This window comes from Phoenix dactylifera, chromosome 6, assembly GCF_051530095.1.
Source record: "Phoenix dactylifera cultivar Ajwa chromosome 6, Ajwa_hap1_PhDact_Kaust_v1.1, whole genome shotgun sequence".
Lineage (NCBI taxonomy): Eukaryota > Viridiplantae > Streptophyta > Magnoliopsida > Arecales > Arecaceae > Phoenix > Phoenix dactylifera.
Window position 1 is genome coordinate 35,532,993 of NC_143195.1, and position 22,037 is coordinate 35,555,029.

A 22,037-nucleotide genomic window follows, 5' to 3' on the forward strand; every position below is an offset into this window, starting at 1 on the left:
GTATTTGAAAAAATAATGTTATGATATTTGATTCATCATGAAAAAATATCATATGAATTATGTTTGGTCAAATGTCTACTTTTTTTAAAAAAAAAATATGTAAAATATTTATTATATATTTCATAAAAAAAATCTTATATATAATAATTTAAAAAAAAGATTCTAAATTTCAATCAGTAAAAAATTAGTTTTTCAATGTTTCGCATGAATTTTTTTCACAAAATATAGAAATCTTATTCCAACAAAAATGTTATTTTTTTATCGTTTTTCTTTGAAAACTTTAATCAAATAAAAAATCTTTCTCTATTTACCTACTGATCACATTTTTTTGTTTCTTTTTTTCGCGTACCAAATTAGTCCTAAATTATTATTTTTTCTTAGTTGGCACAAACCATTAAAAGGTACAAGGAGGGAAAAAAAAAAAAAAGACAAATCAAGCTTCAAAGTACGCATGGAATTTGGATCATACGATATGTAGATCAAGATATAACAAAGGAAAAGACAAATTTCTCTCTGATACAATTCCCTTTCCCCATGTAAGTATTCGGACTTTGGATTATATGATCTGGAGATCGAGATGTAATATGAAAAACTTCCCCGCCTAAAGTGTTTAGTTCTTGGACCATATGATCCATGGATCAACGTATAGGAAAAGAAATGTAGAACTGAGAAGGAAAATCGGATATCACTTCTTCTTCAGGCTATTAAAATTATGTTTCCAAGAAGGCTCCAGACGAAATGAAAAAAATCCAATCTTTCCTAGAATTTGAAAATAAACTATACATATTACTTCTATGCAAAACCAAAAAAAAATGAAAAATTGGATTCTTTAAAAATGATTCTATTTCCAGTCTCTTTTTTTTTTTCCCCCTTCAAACCCTAACCCTATCACGGTCGTATGGAGCTCTCATGTCTTCAAACCAACCTTGGCAAGTAATCACTATTTTTACCCATCATGGGTGTTGCTCCAAATCTAGTCAGCCCTCCTGTCTGTATCCCCATTGTCCTAACCCATCCATCCATCAATCTCTCTCTTCTTCTTTTTTTTGAATGGACCTGTCTATCAATCTCTCAAAAGGACCCCAAAATCTTCTTCTTCTTTTTCTTCTGCTTTTCTGAGTCAGCTCTGCCGACACTTGGTGGCTCTACAACAGGATGTAAGGTTAGCTTGTGACATTAAAATTTCCGACCATTGTGTGGAGAGATAGGCCACAAATTTTGCTAGGCAAGTTGGCCAATAATTAACAGGATTTGATGCTGATGGAGAAGATATAATGTAAAGAATGATGTGAATGGTTAACCTAAACTTCACTCAGGCCGGCAACGATGTGTCGATATTACAGAGAGAGGGCATGGGGTAAAGCCATCTGCTAGAACAAAAACTGATACCCCTTGATGTGTATCAGGAGTATAAATACAGCCATCTTGATGATTAGAAACACAACTGCATGCAGAAAAAAGGTCCAAAGTAACATATATATTACCTCATGCATATTTCAATTGGACAATTCCTCGTCACTTTACAAAGTATCAGACCGGCAAAGGATAATATGAGGTGACAGCTTCAAAGGAACTGAAACAAAACAACATCAAATGACACCCAGAAGGGCCAATATTCCAATATAAAAGAAATGGAGAAAATAGGAACTGTTCTACTGATCAATTGATTCAGATTCCATCAGCTGTTGGGTCCTGAAAAATAGAAATCTGTAATGTGTCTCTTATCATTTTGCAAACTTGCATAGCAACTACCTCTGCAAGAACTTAGACGAAATAATTAGCACATTAATTACCAAAATGGAGAATGATTGATACCAAGACCATTGCAGGTGAGTATCATTCCTTTGAACCTGGTAAGATATTCCTGAATAAGGAAAAGTAATAATCAGATCCAGAGAATGCAATTCCATAAAATCTTAGGGGGAAAAAAAAATAAAAATAAGCACAAATCAATGACCCAGATCATCATTTTTGTTCGCGATTCTTACTCTTAAAGTGTATCTATTGATCTCATAGGTGCCAGATATATCATACTCAAGTCGCTTAGCTGGATCACTTAATACTGCAGAAAATAAATTGTAAAATTTAGTTTCAAACATTTCATAATCAAAATTTTCTATGTGATTTCATAGCGCCATACAAACTGATCCAACATTCTGAGTGTATGTAATCCCAAAGAAAATACAAAAAAAGAAAAAAATCAAAGCCATTAAATGTATTAACCAAAATCAGCCTTCATCATGAGATGTATGACCCACCATCATCTTCCAGAGATGATTTTACAGTTTCTAAGACATTCTCCAACCAAAAAGAGGAAAAAAACATCAGAAATTCATAGAAATTACCCTTGTAAGCCTCGTTTATTTCCTGAAACTTTGCCGTAACAGAACTATTGCCTTTGTGCTTGTCAGGGTGCCACTTCTAGTCATGGATGAGAAATAGAATGCTGTATTACTCTCCTTAGAATTTCTATAATAAAATGTTTTATAGCAATTGATAAAATATTTGAATAAGAAGCCTCTAGATAACTCACAAGTGCAAGTCTTCGATAATTCAATCTTATGGTCTCATCTGTTGCATCATAGTCAACCTCCAGAACTTTGTAGTGGTCCTGAAAGTAAAACATTGCATCCAGTTAGAGTTTGATATAGAATAAACAAAGTTGGTCTGATATACACGGTGCTGCTGCAAATACAAGGTACCATGTCTATCATAATGTTTAATGATACAATTATTTCTGAAAGAACATGCTTATTTCATACATAACAAAACTGTCTTTAAGATGTTCCCATCAAAATATTTATGACCTTCCAGAGATTGCAACCCTTTTTCATCACACCCAACAGAACAAATAAAAACACACAAGCCATCCAACCCACTCCCAACAGGAAAATGACACTTCATTCTTTTCTCATCTCTCTGGCTCTTTCTATCTGTGTTGTGTTTGCGCGTGTGCATGTGCGATATATTTGGAAGGCTGAAACTGGGCTTGCTTAATACAAAGACCTCTGATTCTCATATTCAGCATGTTTGTTAAACCTCTGATTATGAATCTTTGGCTATTGACAGTTGTCCCACCTTACAAGTTTGCAGTTTCTTGTACCCAACCAACAGGAATTTTCCTCACTGGTACTTTTTGCAAAACCAGAACAATGTTTCTCTTCTACAATTCTTGCCTTCATGCTTGATAGTTAGTTCACACCTCTAAATTCAAACTACAAAAATCCAATCCAACCTCTTTCTTGCATCTTTGGTTCTTCAAATCGATAGCTAATGTCTATGAGTACAGATATACATGTTTTCTCATGCCACTTTAATCATAAATCCACTCTCTCTCCAGAATAACATGTAAATATTATCAGCATGCATCGGACTAAACCTTTTCTTCACGTAAATCATTAATGTAGGAAGGATTAAAACATATAGCACAAGGCAGCTTTTTCTGTGATCCAGAAATAACAGATGAACGAGTTATGTATATTATTTACTAATAATATTGTTTTAGACTGATAATAGCATAACATGATACATGCAGGATTAGATTTAAAGAGGAGAGGAGATTTTTGAGACATAGAAGACTAAAAAGAGCTAGAATCAACCCATATATTGAATACAGTTTTAGCGGATTTACAGAAAGATGTCTTATTCAAACTTACAGACTCAAAATAGCTTTATGTGGTCATTTTAATTATTTGGATCTGCTATATAGAAAATGACAAGATGGATTTAGTATCGGAATTGAAATAGAGAAGCACCGGTATAGCAAAGAGGAGGTTCAGGGTGTTGTCTTCCAAATACTTCAAGACCTAAAGAAAAAAGTTATAGATTTATAGGTGAGTATCCAGGACAGAGACCACACATGAGTGTTGGAAACGAGTTTTTTCTCTTCTCTCTTTTTTAGTTCAGTGATGGTTCATCAAAAATTGCCCAAGATTAATAGATCGAGCACTGTTCCAGAGATAAACAGAGGTGGATGGTGGTCATACAACAACAGGATTGGAAATCAAAATACTGTTGAGAGCTAAAGAAGTACAAGAAATATTGGAAGGTAAGCTTAGATAGTGTACACATATGAAATGAATACCTGTGGTGACCCTTGTGATAAGAGGGACTTACTTGTGTTGAAGGTTTAACAAGGTGAGGACCTTGATTACTTAGTTCAGCTATCCTTCTAGATGAAACGTGGATCACCCAACATAGTGTTCCGATCATTTTAGTATAAGTGCTTCACCAATTGGAGCTGCAATTCTGAAATTATGATTTGTTTCACAGTTTGAGCTTCTTTTGATCAAGTGGCTGTTAACCATGGACAAAATCAAATTCTAGACTTTATGGCCCTTTGGTTTGGAACTGAATCTGCATAGCATTTAGATCTAAATTTTGTTCAGATAAAAAACATTATTCGAATTATAAGCTTTTTAGTATAATAAAAAAAATGATATGCTATTTTTAAGCTCGTCTTTCCCTCTTTCTTTCTTTTTTTTTAAAAAAAAAGAAAGGTCTGTTATCCATTTGGATGTTCAATGAAATTCCCAAGTACAATTATTTGGTTTGATGAAGAACTATATCATCATTAAGCTCCATTTTCCTTATGGAGGAAGTTAGATTGGAAAAAGAAGTGGTAACTTTGTAGTTTGCATCGAGCACTTATACATACCATGCCACCGTCCATTGCACATCAATCGTTAACTTTCTATCTAACTTAAAACAAATTAACTTTGCAGTTCAATGTAAAGAATCCCTGTTTATTCCATAATTCAGTTTCAAGCTGCATCATCACAGTTCACTAAGCCTTGAGATAACATGCACAACAAGCATTCGGCATTTTGTATCAGTTTAAGCATGTAGACTAAGAGAAATGCCATGAGATAGCATGAAGAAAATTGGAAGAAAATCAGCACATGAAAATATTTTTTGAAACAGACAATGTGGGATACTTGATCCTATTGATGGCTGACCAGCTTACCAATGTGATATCTCCAAAATAAGTGGGCAGATACTAAGAAACAAAAGTCAGAGAGACTAGGACCACTTTAGGTGGATTTCGAAATCCTAGACAACTCAGCTTTGGAGAACCAATATCCTCCATCTGGTCCTATGACTTCACACTTCATGCTTTTATTTACACACAAAAAAGGAAGATGTCTAATGAACAGGGTGAAAAGGTGTCAGATAGGGCGCTCTCAATCTTTTAAACTATGAGGAGCATGCACCAAAAAAAAAAAACAATGAGACTGGATAATTAAATACCATTCTCGCTGGTAGATGATTTTTAGACAAAAATGAGGGTTTGAGGAAGCAGGAAGCCAGTTTCATAAAGAAGAGAAACTATGAAACAATGATCCATAAGCCAACAACATAAAGATGGGATGAGGTTTGTTTGTCTCCATTACCAATGCCTAGTGGAGTTTCAGCTTCCAGTCAATGACCACACCGAGCACATTAGACAAACAAGTTTTAAAATCTCATTCTTTATCACTATGCCTAATTTGTGATATGCTAAGATTATTAGCAATGGAACTATAAAGCTCTCAGATGCTTTGATTGAACAATAGCAAATAGGCAAAGTCAAAAACACCTGATCAAATGTATAGTTTTTGGTACTTTTCTCGGAAAAATATTTCTGATGTATGGTGCATCAAACACTATGCTTCGCGTTCCTGATCACAGGATAACTACGGGTTTGAAAGAAGCCCAGCAAAATGCCAAAGCATCCCTCAGAGAGAGCAAAACAGATAAAACCATTCAAAGCAACAAGAAGTCACGCAATCCAAGGAGACATCGTTATAATTCATCAATCAGGCATCTAAATAATTCATCAAGATCGTAGCTTTATATTTTTTTTTAAAAAAAAAATTCCCACTTAATCTTAGCCCTCATCCAATCAAGAATTCATGCATCCTCTCGTCCCATCATCCCATCCCAATCTCGTAATCTACTCTATAATAAAAGAAAAGATATAATGAGACAAAGAACCCTAAAATCGAATTCCACCATCAAAATGGCTATCAATTCTTGGAGATTTTCAGATGAGCGAATTCGAGAAGCGCTTACCTTGTGAGATTCCTCTCCGCCCTCCATCCAATGAAAAGATTCCCGAGCTCCCGGAATAGAAAGAACCGCTCACATCCTTCATCACCGGAAATCTCCAGCTCTGGATGCGAGTGGATCGCCAAGAAAAGGAAAGAAAGAAAAGAGGAAGCGGTGAAAAGGGGTGCGATCTCCGGCGGTTGAAGAATCGGAGCCTTTGTCCGAATTGGGTCCCTTCTTGGATAAGAATGTTTCAGCTCTCAAGACGTCCGGCTGGTGGGATAGTATTGTCCCTTGGTTTCCTTCGATGGTCGGCAAGTGTTTGATGAATGGTCGAAGAGAAATGCTAATTAATTAATAGATAACGTACAAGCATGGTTGGCCGAGTCTAGGGACACGGCACACAATATTTTTCTTCTCTCTCTTTCCTTTTAGCATGGGAGTTTACTACCCATCCACCGCGCGCGCATACCCAAACCACCCCACTCCACCTGGGTTCGGGTTCTATCATCGCATTGATCTTTTTTTTTTTTTTTTTGCCGCTATATCAACCGTTGGATCGTGCTTCAAACAACTTCTACAGCACTGAAATCTTACCTCTTTTTTTTTTTTTTTTTTTTTAATAAACCGGCTACTCATATAGCTCTGGCATGAGCATAGCCAGCTACATTACTAGCCAAAAGACAATATAAAGTAGAAGGAGAAGTCTACTAAATCCATAGAAAATTTTTTGAATATTGAGCAGCAAATGAGGCGATCCAATCCGCTCGATTTGCCTTCTATCTATCTGCTGCATGTATCTCAATTGTGCAATCCAATAATTGATGTTGCAAATGAAGAGGCATCATCCCTTTACGTGAAAGATACAACCGGAATCCAGCCTAGGCTCTAAGATATGCCACGACAAAGCTCCATAAAATTGAAATGGGACCGACCTTGCTTGGAATCCTATTCTCGCTTATCCACATGGTGGTCATATTATCTACTTTAATTGCCATGATTTGATGCACCTGATAATTTACTATAGTGAGAAGTGATCGGGAAAGAGATTTACATGCCAAAGCCTACTATCTTATCAATGTGTGTCTTATCCATGGTTGTCTCGTTTTTGAACCTTGTAAAATGAAGGGCAACCTTTGCAGTCTTTTGAACTTTCTTGCAGAAAACTACTCCTTGCAGCTAGAGAGGGATTCTGAATAAATGATTCCATGAGCTCTCTCTCCCTCTTGAGTGCTGAATTTTTTTTGAAAAAGGTAATGCAACTTGTTTCATGTGTATATATTTGTGAATATATGTATATATTTTTTCTCTCTCTTTTTTTTGATCCAAAGGATGCTAAATCCATCAAAAATTTTAGTATATATGTGTGTGTGTATGTATATATATATATGCATTTGTTAATGTATGTACGTATCTATCTATGCAGTTGTTTTGAGCAATGTTGATCTATTTTTTTGTCAAGCCAAAATTGTCATAGTATTTGACATTACTAAAAATATACTATTATCATGAACCATCATAATCGAGGTTAAAACTCAGTGTGCAAAGAGTCAAACATAATCCATCGGTGCTTTGTAGCTTAAGAAAGCAAGAACCTTATGGAAGAAAAAAATTCTATTAACATGAACCCTAAGACCTTTAATATTTAGAATCCTATTGAGTCATGAATTTTTCCTCATGTTTGTGACCTAGAAGATGGCCCATGTTTGGATAAAACCCAAGAGTACTACTAATGAATGGCCTGTGCATTGAAGATCAACCATTCTTTTTTTTTTTCCTCAATATATATTGCACGTGCTAATGCTAATTTTAACTTGGCCAAAAAAGAGAGGTACTTTTTTTTTATAGCAATTTCTTTTAAAGTATAAATAATATCGTACTTTCCTGCATTTAGGAAGAGAGACTTTTGTTTTTATATAAAAATTTGGAGAGAAAGTGCTCAACAAAATGACCCTTTATAGAAATTTTTGGTTTTTCAAAAAGAACAAGAAAGTTTTAACCCAACAAAACCATTAACCATCAACTTACCGTAAAATTCTTTTGCTGCCGCCGTAATTTTGTAGTAGCCAAGAATGGTAAGCAATAGCAATCCTAGCAACAACAAATAATATAATTACTTTCTGAAGTATAAATATTTTTTTCTAATAATAAATAAATTGCAAATAAATCATATAATATATCATATGCGAATCATTCGACCAACCTGCTTATCCACAATAATGCAAAGAATAATTCAACCAAAAAAAAAAAGTAAAAAAAAGGTCCAATGCTCGGAAGAATGTCAGTCTCTTTTTTGCCACCAGCCCCTTACCCTTCCATACCCATGGAGGTCGGGTCCCATCGAAAGAACGATTCACCTTTTTTTTTCTTTCGCGCGACACCAACCGTTGGATCGCATAATGGCCGCTTCGGATCTATGCAGCGGATGCAAGAAGTGGTTTGGACTGCTTTGAGAGCTGTGCGAGGCGCGATTCAACGGTTGACGCCGCGAAGAAGATTAATCATTCTTCCGCAAGAAAGACGCGACCCGAACCCTCATCCCCCCGGTCACTGGATTTCCTGGCCCCCGCCCACCTTGACCCGCTTCCAGATACGGGTCAAAACGTCCGCTCATCTTCCGCTCAGCCCCTATGGATCCATCCATCTCCGCCGTCCGTCCGCCGAACCCACCGTCAGATCCCTACAGGATTCGGACAAATCCCACCTCAAGTGGGGGGTCCGCTACCTCTCCCTCTCGCTCTTAAACCATCCCCAAAACCTCAGGCGGGGTGTACGCATCCCGGCCCTCGCCCGCCCCTCCCGGCGCCGCATTCCAGAACCCTATAACCGGTGGCGCCATGAACGGACCTCGCGTCGGGCTCGAAGACGGATTCCCCGCGGGGCGCCTCTTCTCTCTGGGCGTCTCCTACACCTATGACGACGTGATCCTCCTCCCCCACTGCATCGACTTCCCCGCCGACGCTGTCGACCTTTCCACCCGACTCTCACGCCGCGTCCTCCTCTCCAGCAGTCAGTAAAACCATGTCCAGATATTTTATCATTTAGCCGAGCATCAGCCGGTGAGAGTTTCAGAAAATCTTATCATCTGTGAATTGTTCTACAGGTCACGAAAACAAAAAAAAGGATGGTCTTATGGTGAAACGGAATCTCCCAGCGAGGGCGGTCTCTGAAACCAAAGGGCCTCATCCCAAACTTCCCATTAGACAACGTATCGTATGATAATGTGTCGTATATCTAGAATTGGATTCAGCTGCTATTTGACTGACACTGGAGAAAGCACTCGACGCCACTCACCGTCCATCATGAAGCCCATAAGCCCGATTATCCATTGACTAGTTTATCGCTACTTCCTTTCAAGTATCGGTAGCGTGTGCTGTGTATCTAGCCTATGAGCTATCCTGCATGGTAAGTTCAGCACATTTAGAGCATGCATGAAAAAAAAATGAAATAAAAAAAAAGCATGCACATTGTAGTGGCTTTCTTGATCCCCATGCTGTAAGTTTATTTTCTTTTATTATATTTACCTATTATAGAGATATGTCTATTCTACATATCCTGCAGAGGTACTTTTCTATTCAAGAAATTTTCGTGATTGACTGATGATACGACTAATAAAATCTTTTCTTTCCTTTCCGGTTATGCGGAATCTCACTAAATGAGACTTAACTACCCATTTCCTTATTAAAACTTAACGTTTTTACTCATGATTAACCTATTGCTCTGATACCACGAAAATGTCACGCCCCGGATCCGGATCCGTGACACGGCCGTGCTATTGCCGACTACTACCCGCAATAGCACGCAGCCTCATACCTGGGTAATAGGGTAGTCAAACCAACCGAATCTTTTCATATGAAAGCATTCTTAGTACAACATGCTGGTCAGTACCCAAATACAGAGCTTCTACATAGTTTATGTACACAAAAGTATACTTGCTTTACCCCAGAAGCCCTGATACCAAATTAACGTGTCTCTGGCAGCTATCAGTGGTGAGGATCTAAAAGAAAAAGTAAATGAACGGATATGAGCTACACGGCTCAGTAAGTAATCATACATAATCTTACCGGATCGAACATAACGGTAACCATGTTTATGCAGGGTTTGAGAAGCTGACATGCATATTTATCTAATCATCTTCATGGCATAATATGTATGCAATTTAAAGGAGATATCGGTTATAGCAAAATACAACATTTCATAACGATATATTCAAAACCCGTTGTAAAACAATGTATGCTTTGGTCAGGCACGTTCATAAATGTCACGGCCCGCCTGCGCAGGGCACGTGACTATCGGGCCCACATGAGGGGGAAACACGGGGCTCCCCTGCCAGATGTTGGCCGGTTCCGGGGCTTCACGCAAGCGTCCTTCACCCCTCACCGATTTTGCTTCTCCCCAAAAACACATCTGCAGGATTTGGAAGCACCCGCCTCATATACCCAATCTCTGAAACGAGCCTCATGATCATGCTTCAAATATCATTTTCATAAAGTATGCAATTTAAACAAAGCAGTATTGTAAATCACAAAATTTTCATAAAACATGCATATGGAACCGTGCCCCCGGCATACCGTGGTCATGCTCTTAAATGCTACTGCGAAGTCATTCTTGGCCACTGGCGGGACCGGCTCAGTTATTAGGCGGCCACTGGCGGGGCTGGCTCAGTCATTCTCGGCCACTGGCAAGGCCGGCTCAGTTACATTGGGTCAGTAGCTCTTAAGAGTTCATAAATAATGCTCAGTATAGGTAGTACCTCATAGATGCTACGGCGAATTCATTAATGGTCACTGGCGGGGCCTGCTCAGTTATTAGTCGGCCACTGGCGGGGCTGGCTCAGTCATTATCGGCCACTGGCAAGGCCGGCTCAGTTGCATTCGGCCCGTAGCATTAGTAGTTCTTAGGTACCCCCTTACAAGCAATATGCAGCTAGGGCAAATCATTATCATTCTTTACACTCATGCTAAGAAAATCATAACATGGAACTCCATTCATTTTTGCATGTATCACAAGAGCTATGAAAACATAATATGTGCACAACTATGAATCATGTGACTGACATGTACCACTCATGTTCATATTTCATAACTCATATCTTAGCATGTAACGTAATCCCAGTATTTTGTAGGCATAACGGAATATAAAACATATATCATCATATCTTGTATAACTAGAGCATGTCAGATACACATATCATTCTTAGCCTACAGTACATGCATAACATGTTAAATTTCATGTATGATCCATAAAGATTAGGGCAGGTTACTTACATTCTTCACTAATCATGCATACAATTCAAATTGTATAAAAAACACTGGTTCATCTTATAAAATGTAATACAGGATCTACGATAAGATTAAGGCAGATTACTTACTTCAATTCGCTTTCCAAATTGCTCAAGTCCAGGTGATAGATCCTTAATCACCTAAAATCATGTCATAATAACAATATGTTATTTCCTTTTCTACCTGAAATTTAGCCCAAGCCTAATTCCTCTGTATTGGGGTCTTGGCTGGGCTCATAAGTCTTAATTGGCCTTCCAATTGGCCACTAAGCTTAATTCCCAGCTTAATTGGGTTTAATTTCGGGTTTAGGGTCACTGTGGCCCGTTTGGGCCTGAGTCAGGATCAATCCGGGATCAATTTGGCCCCCAAATTAATTACATTGGCTTGAATTGGGCTTTAATTGGTTAAATTTATAGTCTGGCTTGTCCAGACTTAGCCCAATTTGATTGGGCTCGGGTTCAGGTTCAATTGGCTAAACCAATTTCTTATTATTGGGCTTAACGTGTTTCGGATCCGAACCCGATTCCGGTCCGTTAACCCACTCTTTTCTTTTCTCTTCTCATTTTCTTTCTTTTCTTTTCTTTTTCTTTTCTTTTCTTTTTTTTTTTTTGTTTCTCTTTTTCTTTCTTTTTCTTTTTCTTTTTCTTTTCCTTTTTCTTTCCTTTTCTTCTCTTCTCCTTTTTCTTTTCTTCTCCTTCCCGAAGCTTCCTCTCCTCCCTTCTTCTTTCATCCCGATCTCCCCTTCCTCTTCTCCTCTACTCTCCGGCGAAGAGAGGGCGACGGTCTCCTCTTCTCTTCTCCGACGAAGGGAGGACGTCGAGTGGAAGGGGGGCGGCGAGCGGAAGGGGGCCGGGCCACGACCGGCGGCGTCCCCGGCCGAGCCTGCATCGCGCGCCTGCGGCGACGGTGCTCGCGGCCGAAGCCGGCGGCCGCCGCACACGACGACGAGGATGAGTCCCCTCTTCCTCTCTTCTTTCTTTTTTTTTTTTTTTTTTTTTTCTTCTTCAACCTTCCTTCTCAACCCTCTCATTCTTTCTTCTTCTCTCTTCTCCTCCCTTTCTTCTCTCTCCCGAAGGCTCTCCCGAACCCTTTTTCTACTCTAATCTCCTCCCCTTCCCATCACAAGGAAGAAGATGAGGGGGCTCGGGAGAGGCCGAGCTTGGGGTCACGCCACGGCCGGCGGCGCCCGCGGCTGATTCCAGCGGCCAATGGGCTCGTCCGTGCTCGCAGCCGGTCCGCGGCCTGTACCTGCGGCCGAGCCGAGGCCGGCAGCGTTCACGCTGTTGGCGACGTCCCTGGCCGCGCACGGTAACCCCCTCCCCCTTCATCTTCTTTGCTTTCATTCTTTCTTTGTTATCCTAAATAAATCAGGAGGAGAGAAGGTAGAGGGCTTACCTAGCTTTTGGAAGAAGCCACGAGCATCTTCTCCGGCGACGGAAGTAGGTTTGGCAAACCCTCTCTCTCTCGTTCAGTGCTCTAGGGGGTCTCTCACTTGGGGTTGCCGGCAGAGGCTTAAATGATTATTTAGAGGATGAAACCCCCCTCTGAGAGGTCCCATCCTCTCCTTTCCTCCATACCTCGGGACTGGCCGCCGCCCCCCCTTGTCTCCGGCGCGCCGGCATCGGCTGCCAGCAGGGGGTGCGGGTCACCCTTCCCTGTCGGTCTTATCCCCTCGTTTTTTTTTTTTTTTTCCTAATCACGTAATTATACTGCCACAGTAAAATTTGGGCCCAAACCTTAACTGGGCCTATTCCTTATTGGGCCTAGTAGGTTGTGGGCCCGGACATTACATCCTACCCCCCTTAAAATAAATTTCGTCCTCGAAATTAGTCATACCTTAAGGTTCAGGCTTTAAAAGTATTCAACCATTGAGTCATCCTCGAGATCTCAGTTAGTCTCTCTCTCGGAGTACCTACTGATAAGATTTTGACATACAAAGTCATGGCATCTCAAAACTTGAACCTTTCCATCTATGACACATAGGAGTTCTTTGATCTCTTTCAAAAGAGGACTAATCTTCCAACCTTAGATGCTATAATCCTTGGCCCGAGAAATTAATTGCTTTCGATTAAGTCCACACAAAGATCGTAATCGGCTTAACAAAAATAGGTGAGAGTATTAGCATCAAATACTTTTCATAATCTATAATCTTCTTTCTTCTCTTAACCTTGCCTACAATTTTATGATCAACTTTTATCCTAGCAAAACTTCAAACCCCTTTTAGATAGGTAGATCGAAGATGTCATAGCTAGGAGTAGGGAACATTTCAGGTCTAAGCCCAACCAAGGCACCATCAATCCGTTAATACTAAATTTAAGATGCCAAGATTCTCCCGGGAGTTACCAATAATAGAAAAACTCATGGGTGAAGATTATACAGCTCTCTCTCCAGATTATTCATAGAATCAACATCTTAATTCTGAATAAGAAGATCAAGTTTCTTTGTCAAAGTATCAACTGCTCTCGATTACCCGATCTATCACAAGATTAGATCATAAACAACTTCAATCCACCCTTGATAGTTATTCATCAAAGTCAATTGACAACCTTAATTTCTTTCAATCGAATAAAGGATGGATATTAATTAAAAAAATTCAAGCTTCAAATTTAGGAGGGAGAAGGTTCATACCAACATATTCTAGATCCAAGATCAAAATCGATGATCTATTAATTCATGTCAAAAGATGCTAAGAAGTTTCTTAGCATGACATAAAACTGGAGAATCTAGGATAGCACAGTGCTATCCAGAAATCAGAACATTCTCCTTTTATTTATCCAAAAAAATCTTACTATACAAGAAAACAGATCAAAACTTTCCGAATCAAAAGAATAATACTTCTGGCCAACTTAGATAAATAATTCCGATCACTATGTTTTCGCTGCGCATTCTGATCAAATTCCTTTGAATTCACAAATAACTTTTGATCAACATACTATTTGCCTACAAACAGAACTATTTAATTCCTCATCTGTATTTGCACTTCAAATCTTTCCTCCATCTAGATCGTATGTTACTTAGCCAAAACTTCTTTTTTACTTTTCCATGAGCGAGCAAAGAAAGGGTATCCCAACATCAGATCCTCTTAAATAAGCGACAACGCTTTAAAATGAATTTTACATTTTCAACAACTTCATTCATTGAAAATAAACCTTCTTTCCTAATACGAGATAAGCTCTCAAATCATCTTAGGACATTTTAAGCTCGAAATTGTGTAAACTTCTGAAAATTATTTCTCAATATCCCAATCTTTTATTAGGTATCTTTAAATTGCATGAACAATAATCTGCCCTACTTTAGCATTGCTAGAAGGTGATTCTGGATCTCACATCCCCGTTAAAAGAAAAGGATGTATACTTTTGTTGTAAGATCTCTATTTAAAAATCTTCTTCTATTGTACTCTTTCCACTAGACGATGATATGTGGAATTATCATCCATAATTTTTTCACCTTCCTCATAAAACAATTTAGACTTGCTTCTTAGTGATAAATGAAAGCATTTAATAATTGCCCCTCTATTAGAGATAAAATAATTTATTTCAAATCTTACAAACATGATCACTAAATACAAACTCCTGCAACATCATGTGCTATTGGGCATGTTCCCGTATCAATTCTATTGCTGATTCCACTCGCATTTCCTAATGACCCCATGTCATCATCATTCTCTCTCTTTTTTTTTTATCAAAACATCAACTAATATTTGTTTAATTGATTTATCACAGGATCACAAACTACTGCACTTTATCCAATGTAGAACATTTGAGCCTAAAATATTCTTCAACATTGAAAATTATTCTCAGAATTTACTAAATGACTTCCAATCGAAATATTAATCTTGCATTATAATTTGCAAAGATCTAATATTTCACATTCCAAGTAAACAAAGGGGAAACCCTTAGATCTCATTTCTCAAATATACTTTCTTTCTATATAATAGTTGCCTGCATAATTTGTCATACAGATTTTATCCTCGAAGAATATTAAAAATATCTTTCCTTGTCCAAGCCTGAAACAACTTATGAATAAACCCTATCCTGCCATCAAAATAATTAACTTCAAACTAGAAGTATCATCCACAGTACCCAGTACCAAGTTAAACTTCCAATATCACCTATATACTGATACATAAATAATCACAATGTACTTTAATATTCCATGGCTAGTACTCCACTTAATATCAGTCAAAATATACTTTAATCATAATCCAAAATACAAATTACTCCATCGAGAAATCTCCAAACTAGCTTTTTCTTATTTTGGCATGGCTCGTTAGCATTCTGATTCAAAACACCAAAATTCTTAGTAGTCTTAAATCTTAAACTCTGATATCATACCTGTCACAATCATGCCCCGAGAATGATTTTGTATTAGCCTTAACTTCTTTCTTTTTGTTGCTCATTGTCGTCTATCAAAATATTTATGTCAAGAAATTTTCGTGATTGACTGATGATACGACTAATAAAATCTTTTCTTTCCTTTCCGGTTATGCGGAATCTCACTAAATGAGACTTAACTACCCATTTCCTTATTAAAACTTAACGTTTTTACTCATGATTAACCTATTGCTCTGATACCACGAAAATGTCACGCCCCGGATCCGGATCCGTGACACGGCCGTGCTATTGCCGACTACTACCCGCAATAGCACGCAGCCTCATACCTGGGTAATAGGGTAGTCAAACCAACCGAATCTTTTCATATGAAAGCATTCTTAGTACAACATGCTGGTCAGTACCCAAATACAGAGCTTCTACATAGTTTATGTACACAAAAGTATACTTGCTTTACCCCAGAAGCCCTGATACCAAATTAACGTGTCTCTGGCAGCTATCAGTGGTGAGGATCTGAAAGAAAAAGTAAATGAACGGATATGAGCTACACGGCTCAGTAAGTAATCATACATAATCTTACCGGATCGAACATAACGGTAACCATGTTTATGCAGGGTTTGAGAAGCTGACATGCATATTTATCTAATCATCTTCATGGCATAATATGTATGCAATTTAAAGGAGATATCGGTTATAGCAAAATACAACATTTCATAACGATATATTCAAAACCCGTTGTAAAACAATGTATGCTTTGGTCAGGCACGTTCATAAATGTCACGGCCCGCCTGCGCAGGGCACGTGACTATCGGGCCCACATGAGGGGGAAACACGGGGCTCCCCTGCCAGATGTTGGCCGGTTCCGGGGCTTCACGCAAGCGTCCTTCACCCCTCACCGATTTTGCTTCTCCCCAAAAACACATCTGCAGGATTTGGAAGCACCCGCCTCATATACCCAATCTCTGAAACGAGCCTCATGATCATGCTTCAAATATCATTTTCATAAAGTATGCAATTTAAACAAAGCAGTATTGTAAATCACAAAATTTTCATAAAACATGCACATGGAACCGTGCCCCCGGCATACCGTGGTCATGCTCTTAAATGCTACTGCGAAGTCATTCTTGGCCACTGGCGGGACCGGCTCAGTTATTAGGCGGCCACTGGCGGGGCTGGCTCAGTCATTCTCGGCCACTGGCAAGGCCGGCTCAGTTACATTGGGTCAGTAGCTCTTAAGAGTTCATAAATAATGCTCAGTATAGGTAGTACCTCATAGATGCTACGGCGAATTCATTAATGGTCACTGGCGGGGCCTGCTCAGTTATTAGTCGGCCACTGGCGGGGCTGGCTCAGTCATTATCGGCCACTGGCAAGGCCGGCTCAGTTGCATTCGGCCCGTAGCATTAGTAGTTCTTAGGTACCCCCTTACAAGCAATATGCAGCTAGGGCAAATCATTATCATTCTTTACACTCATGCTAAGAAAATCATAACATGGAACTCCATTCATTTTTGCATGTATCACAAGAGCTATGAAAACATAATATGTGCACAACTATGAATCATGTGACTGACATGTACCACTCATGTTCATATTTCATAACTCATATCTTAGCATGTAACGTAATCCCAGTATTTTGTAGGCATAACGGAATATAAAACATATATCATCATATCTTGTATAACTAGAGCATGTCAGATACACATATCATTCTTAGCCTACAGTACATGCATAACATGTTAAATTTCATGTATGATCCATAAAGATTAGGGCAGGTTACTTACATTCTTCACTAATCATGCATACAATTCAAATTGTATAAAAAACACTGGTTCATCTTATAAAATGTAATACAGGATCTACGATAAGATTAAGGCAGATTACTTACTTCAATTCGCTTTCCAAATTGCTCAAGTCCAGGTGATAGATCCTTAATCACCTAAAATCATGTCATAATAACAATATGTTATTTCCTTTTCTACCTGAAATTTAGCCCAAGCCTAATTCCTCTGTATTGGGGTCTTGGCTGGGCTCATAAGTCTTAATTGGCCTTCCAATTGGCCACTAAGCTTAATTCCCAGCTTAATTGGGTTTAATTTTGGGTTTAGGGTCACTGTGGCCCGTTTGGGCCTGAGTCAGGGTCAATCCGGGATCAATTTGGCTCCCAAATTAATTACATTGGCTTGAATTGGGCTTTAATTGGTTAAATTTATAGTCTGGCTTGTCCAGACTTAGCCCAATTTGATTGGGCTCGGGTTCAGGTTCAATTGGCTAAACCAATTTCTTATTATTGGGCTTAACGTGTTTCGGATCCGAACCCGATTCCGGTCCGTTAACCCACTCTTTTCTTTTCTCTTCTCATTTTCTTTCTTTTCTTTTCTTTTTCTTTTCTTTTCTTTTTTTTTTTTGTTTCTCTTTTTCTTTCTTTTTCTTTTTCTTTTTCTTTTCCTTTTTCTTTCCTTTTCTTCTCTTCTCCTTTTTCTTTTCTTCTCCTTCCCGAAGCTTCCTCTCCTCCCTTCTTCTTTCATCCCGATCTCCCCTTCCTCTTCTCCTCTACTCTCCGGCGAAGAGAGGGCGACGGTCTCCTCTTCTCTTCTCCGACGAAGGGAGGACGTCGAGTGGAAGGGGGGCGGCGAGCGGAAGGGGGCCGGGCCACGACCGGCGGCGTCCCCGGCCGAGCCTGCATCGCGCGCCTGCGGCGACGGTGCTCGCGGCCGAAGCCGGCGGCCGCCGCACACGACGACGAGGATGAGTCCCCTCTTCCTCTCTTCTTTCTTTTTTTTTTTTTTTTTTTTTCTTCTTCAACCTTCCTTCTCAACCCTCTCATTCTTTCTTCTTCTCTCTTCTCCTCCCTTTCTTCTCTCTCCCGAAGGCTCTCCCGAACCCTTTTTCTACTCTAATCTCCTCCCCTTCCCATCACAAGGAAGAAGATGAGGGGGCTCGGGAGAGGCCGAGCTTGGGGTCACGCCACGGCCGGCGGCGCCCGCGGCTGATTCCAGCGGCCAATGGGCTCGTCCGTGCTCGCAGCCGGTCCGCGGCCTGTACCTGCGGCCGAGCCGAGGCCGGCAGCGTTCACGCTGTTGGCGACGTCCCTGGCCGCGCACGGTAACCCCCTCCCCCTTCATCTTCTTTGCTTTCATTCTTTCTTTGTTATCCTAAATAAATCAGGAGGAGAGAAGGTAGAGGGCTTACCTAGCTTTTGGAAGAAGCCACGAGCATCTTCTCCGGCGACGGAAGTAGGTTTGGCAAACCCTCTCTCTCTCGTTCAGTGCTCTAGGGGGTCTCTCACTTGGGGTTGCCGGCAGAGGCTTAAATGATTATTTAGAGGATGAAACCCCCCTCTGAGAGGTCCCATCCTCTCCTTTCCTCCATACCTCGGGACTGGCCGCCGCCCCCCTTGTCTCCGGCGCGCCGGCATCGGCTGCCAGCAGGGGGTGCGGGTCACCCTTCCCTGTCGGTCTTATCCCCTCGTTTTTTTTTTTTCCTAATCACGTAATTATACTGCCACAGTAAAATTTGGGCCCAAACCTTAACTGGGCCTATTCCTTATTGGGCCTAGTAGGTTGTGGGCCCGGACATTACAATATCCATATCAATATTTATTTCGTTTGACTAATATATATATAGATATCAATCAGATGAAAAAAATTATATCCATATTTTGTTTAAACAGATATAGATACAAATCGGATACCGAAAATATAGATATAAATATGGATATAATTTTGATAGTTATACTTTATGACCACAGAATCAAAGACATTATTATATGGATGATAAATCAAATTAATATTATGTTAATGTGGTTATTTATTTTTCTTAAAAATTTATGGATGTTATTTAAAATTAAATATAAATATAAATATAAATAAAATTAGATATTTACATACGGATTGAATAATTGACTATTTATATCTATATTCATTTTTCTTTGATAGATATGATAGGAATATATATGGATAGGAGTCGAATGCTCAAACTTCCTTCTATATCCAGATAGCTCCATATACGATAATAAATTTTGACGGATATTATTCTATCCACTTCGGCCCCTACAATCGCTGCACAACAACAACATTATTCCTACCGTACTTCATCTCCTGGCTGTTAAAGGAAACCAGTTTGATTTATGCGTTTTGCTTCTTTTTCGTTCCTCTCGTAAGCTTTAATTCCCATGCGGAAGGAAGGGAGAGAATCTCCCTCGCTGCTCCCTGGACCGAAGAGCTACATTAACCGGATGCTGATGAAGTGCCGGCTGTTTCTTTTGGCAGTTTTCATCAACTTATTTCAGCCAAGAAGAACCAGCATTTTATGACACTACACTAGATAATAAGCATACCATCTTTCATTCTAAGAATATTATATACTTAGATTACAGTCAATTTAGCTTGGGCTCAATGCGAAACAATCAACTCCAAGATCATCGTACTGCTAATGCTTTGGACTTCCACACATGCACGCTTACCACGGGCCACTCATAGCCACGCTTATTTTATGCTACTGACGATTGAAGAAGAGAGGACCCTTTGTAGTAGTGCTAGAAGGCCAACCTCAAGGGAGGTAGCCACCATGCACTCCGGCATACCCACCTCCGGCGCCACTCCCACCGCCAGCACCACCTCCATGCCCTCCAGCTCCTCCATAACCGGCACCTCCACCACCGCCACTCCCTCCTCCGCCACCGTACCCGCCGCCATGCTCTCCTCCATCGCCATAGCCCTCACCACCTCCGGCTCCACCACCACTCCCATAACCACCTCCATGCCCTGCCCCAGCTCCACCGCCATAGCCACCCCCACCACCACTTCCACCACCGCCGCCATATCCCCCACCATGCTCTCCCCCAGCTCCATACCCTGCACCACCACCGGAACCCCCGCCTGCACCATAGCCTCCACCCTGTGCTCCTCCAGCACCAGAGCCGCCGCCACCACCACTACCACCGCCGCCGCCACCTCCATATCCACCACCATGCTCTCCACCGGAACCGTACCCACCTCCACTGCCGCTACCACCTCCGCTTCCGTAGCCTAATCCGTGATCTCCTCCAGCGGCACCATAACCACCGCCTCCTCCACTACCACCACCAGAGCCACCATACTCCCCTACTCCATACCCAGCTCCGCCGCCACTTCCACCACCACTGCCATAACCAACTCCATGCTCTCCAGCTGCACCATAGCCGGCCCCGCTTCCGCCACCCCCTCCACCAGCATAACCTCCAGCGACTGCAACTCCACCTCCGGCTCCATAGCCGGCACCGCCACCAATGCCGTGGCCAGCACCATAATTTCCTGCCTCTAGATTCAACAAGGCTCTAGTGGCTGAGCATATTGTCGCACCCAGCAGCACTAACAGTGCGACCGTACTTACAACTCTTCCAGTGCTAGTACCCATGAAGGGACGTCTGTGTCATGGGATGGAGGGAGAAGAGTTGCGGGCATTTATAGGGTTTGGGGGTGGGTGGGTGGGTTTGGAAGTGGCTGAAGGCACATGGGAAGGGGTAAGGTTTGTACGCCTATTGGAGTGACCCGGCCGACAGATTCTCCCCAGTGTTGCGCTTCCTCTGGCCTGCACAATCTTCTCGGGATCTCCATTCCATGGCCAACTTTTCCTTATCTTGGAGGGTGTCATGCGAAACTCTTTCACACCACCAACAAATTGCCTACTAGTAAAGACTCTGAGCATGCAGTCAGCGCTATCACATATATGATCTCATGTAGCAGCTTTGGATGCCTGATTTTGGATCACACAAGTTGCGTCGTACCAGAAAACCATGGCATCTGCCCACTGTAGGCGTGACCAGAAGCTGCATTAGCTCGGTACTGTAACTCTGTAAGCATGTCTATTCTAACTATAAATGGTCTCTCAGTATGTGCGATAATAAAGAACTTGGTCTAGTGCAAGCTTAATTTTCATATTGTTTTGAGAAAAGGACGATGATCAACAGAGATCCTATACTTAGTTACTCATAAAAGCTTTCTAGAGATCCTAGGGAAAATGCAAGCTTAATTTTCATATTGTTTGAGAAAAGTAACTAAGTTTAAGGTCTGTTGAGTTTGGCATTTTACGTACCCAGCTCTAATATAGTCTTGCATACAACAAAGAGCAACCTGTCAAAGAAGTTCTCGAAAATGGCTAATGATCAGGATACCCGGCCCAAGACTCGCCAAACCCACATAGTCATGAAATTCTTCAATCTTGTAGCTTAACATAAGTGTGAGTTGCTATCTGATAATGCTATTGCTATTTGGTATGCAAACTTTCTTCCATATCTACAAGCTTATGGTATATCGAGACTCGAGAGTTTTGAGTTTAACACTTTAATCGTCTTATATTGAGGTAGTTATATTTAGCTTAGCATATTAAATACTGTTAAAATATATAACAGCACG

At 40.5% G+C, this 22,037-nt stretch overlaps 2 protein-coding genes across 5 annotated transcripts; both read right to left on the reverse strand.

The window, feature by feature from the left end:
• Positions 1 to 1,449: 1,449 nt before the first annotated feature.
• On the reverse strand, positions 1,450 to 6,450 carry LOC103704704 (uncharacterized). 4 transcript variants are annotated; one of them, XM_017842161.5, is made up of 7 exons: positions 6,055 to 6,435; positions 4,117 to 4,356; positions 2,534 to 2,611; positions 2,346 to 2,421; positions 1,989 to 2,062; positions 1,794 to 1,864; positions 1,450 to 1,692 (listed from the first exon to the last, which is right to left on the reverse strand). In XM_017842161.5, the coding sequence occupies exons 2-7, from the start codon at positions 4,210 to 4,212 to the stop codon at positions 1,653 to 1,655; spliced, it is 435 nt and encodes a 144-aa protein (XP_017697650.1). In that variant the 5' UTR covers positions 4,213 to 4,356; positions 6,055 to 6,435; the 3' UTR covers positions 1,450 to 1,652. The 4 variants fall into 4 exon arrangements, with proteins under 4 accessions (XP_017697650.1, XP_017697649.1, XP_008786329.1 ...); XM_017842160.5 differs by having other exon boundaries at positions 1,450 to 1,573; positions 6,055 to 6,274; XM_017842162.4 differs by having other exon boundaries at positions 1,571 to 1,707; positions 6,055 to 6,274.
• Positions 6,451 to 19,965: 13,515 nt separating this feature from the next.
• On the reverse strand, positions 19,966 to 21,067 carry LOC103704705 (uncharacterized). Its single transcript, XM_008788110.5, has one exon. The coding sequence runs from the start codon at positions 21,037 to 21,039 to the stop codon at positions 20,194 to 20,196; it is 846 nt and encodes a 281-aa protein (XP_008786332.4). The 5' UTR covers positions 21,040 to 21,067; the 3' UTR covers positions 19,966 to 20,193.
• Positions 21,068 to 22,037: the final 970 nt, after the last annotated feature.

Bases quoted from the DNA above. Each gene is read 5' to 3' on its own strand.
- LOC103704705 (XM_008788110.5), bottom strand. From the start codon at position 21,039: ATGGGTACTAGCACTGGAAGAGTTGTAAGTACGGTCGCACTGTTAGTG.
- LOC103704704 (XM_017842160.5), bottom strand. From the start codon at position 4,212: ATGATCGGAACACTATGTTGGGTGATCCACGTTTCATCTAGAAGGATA. The intron at 2,063-2,345 runs GTAATTTCTATG...TATTTTCTGCAG, and splicing joins AATAAACGAGGCTTACAAGG to TATTAAGTGATCCAGCTAAG. The intron at 1,865-1,988 runs GTAAGAATCGCG...TTCCTTATTCAG, and splicing joins TCAATAGATACACTTTAAGA to GAATATCTTACCAGGTTCAA.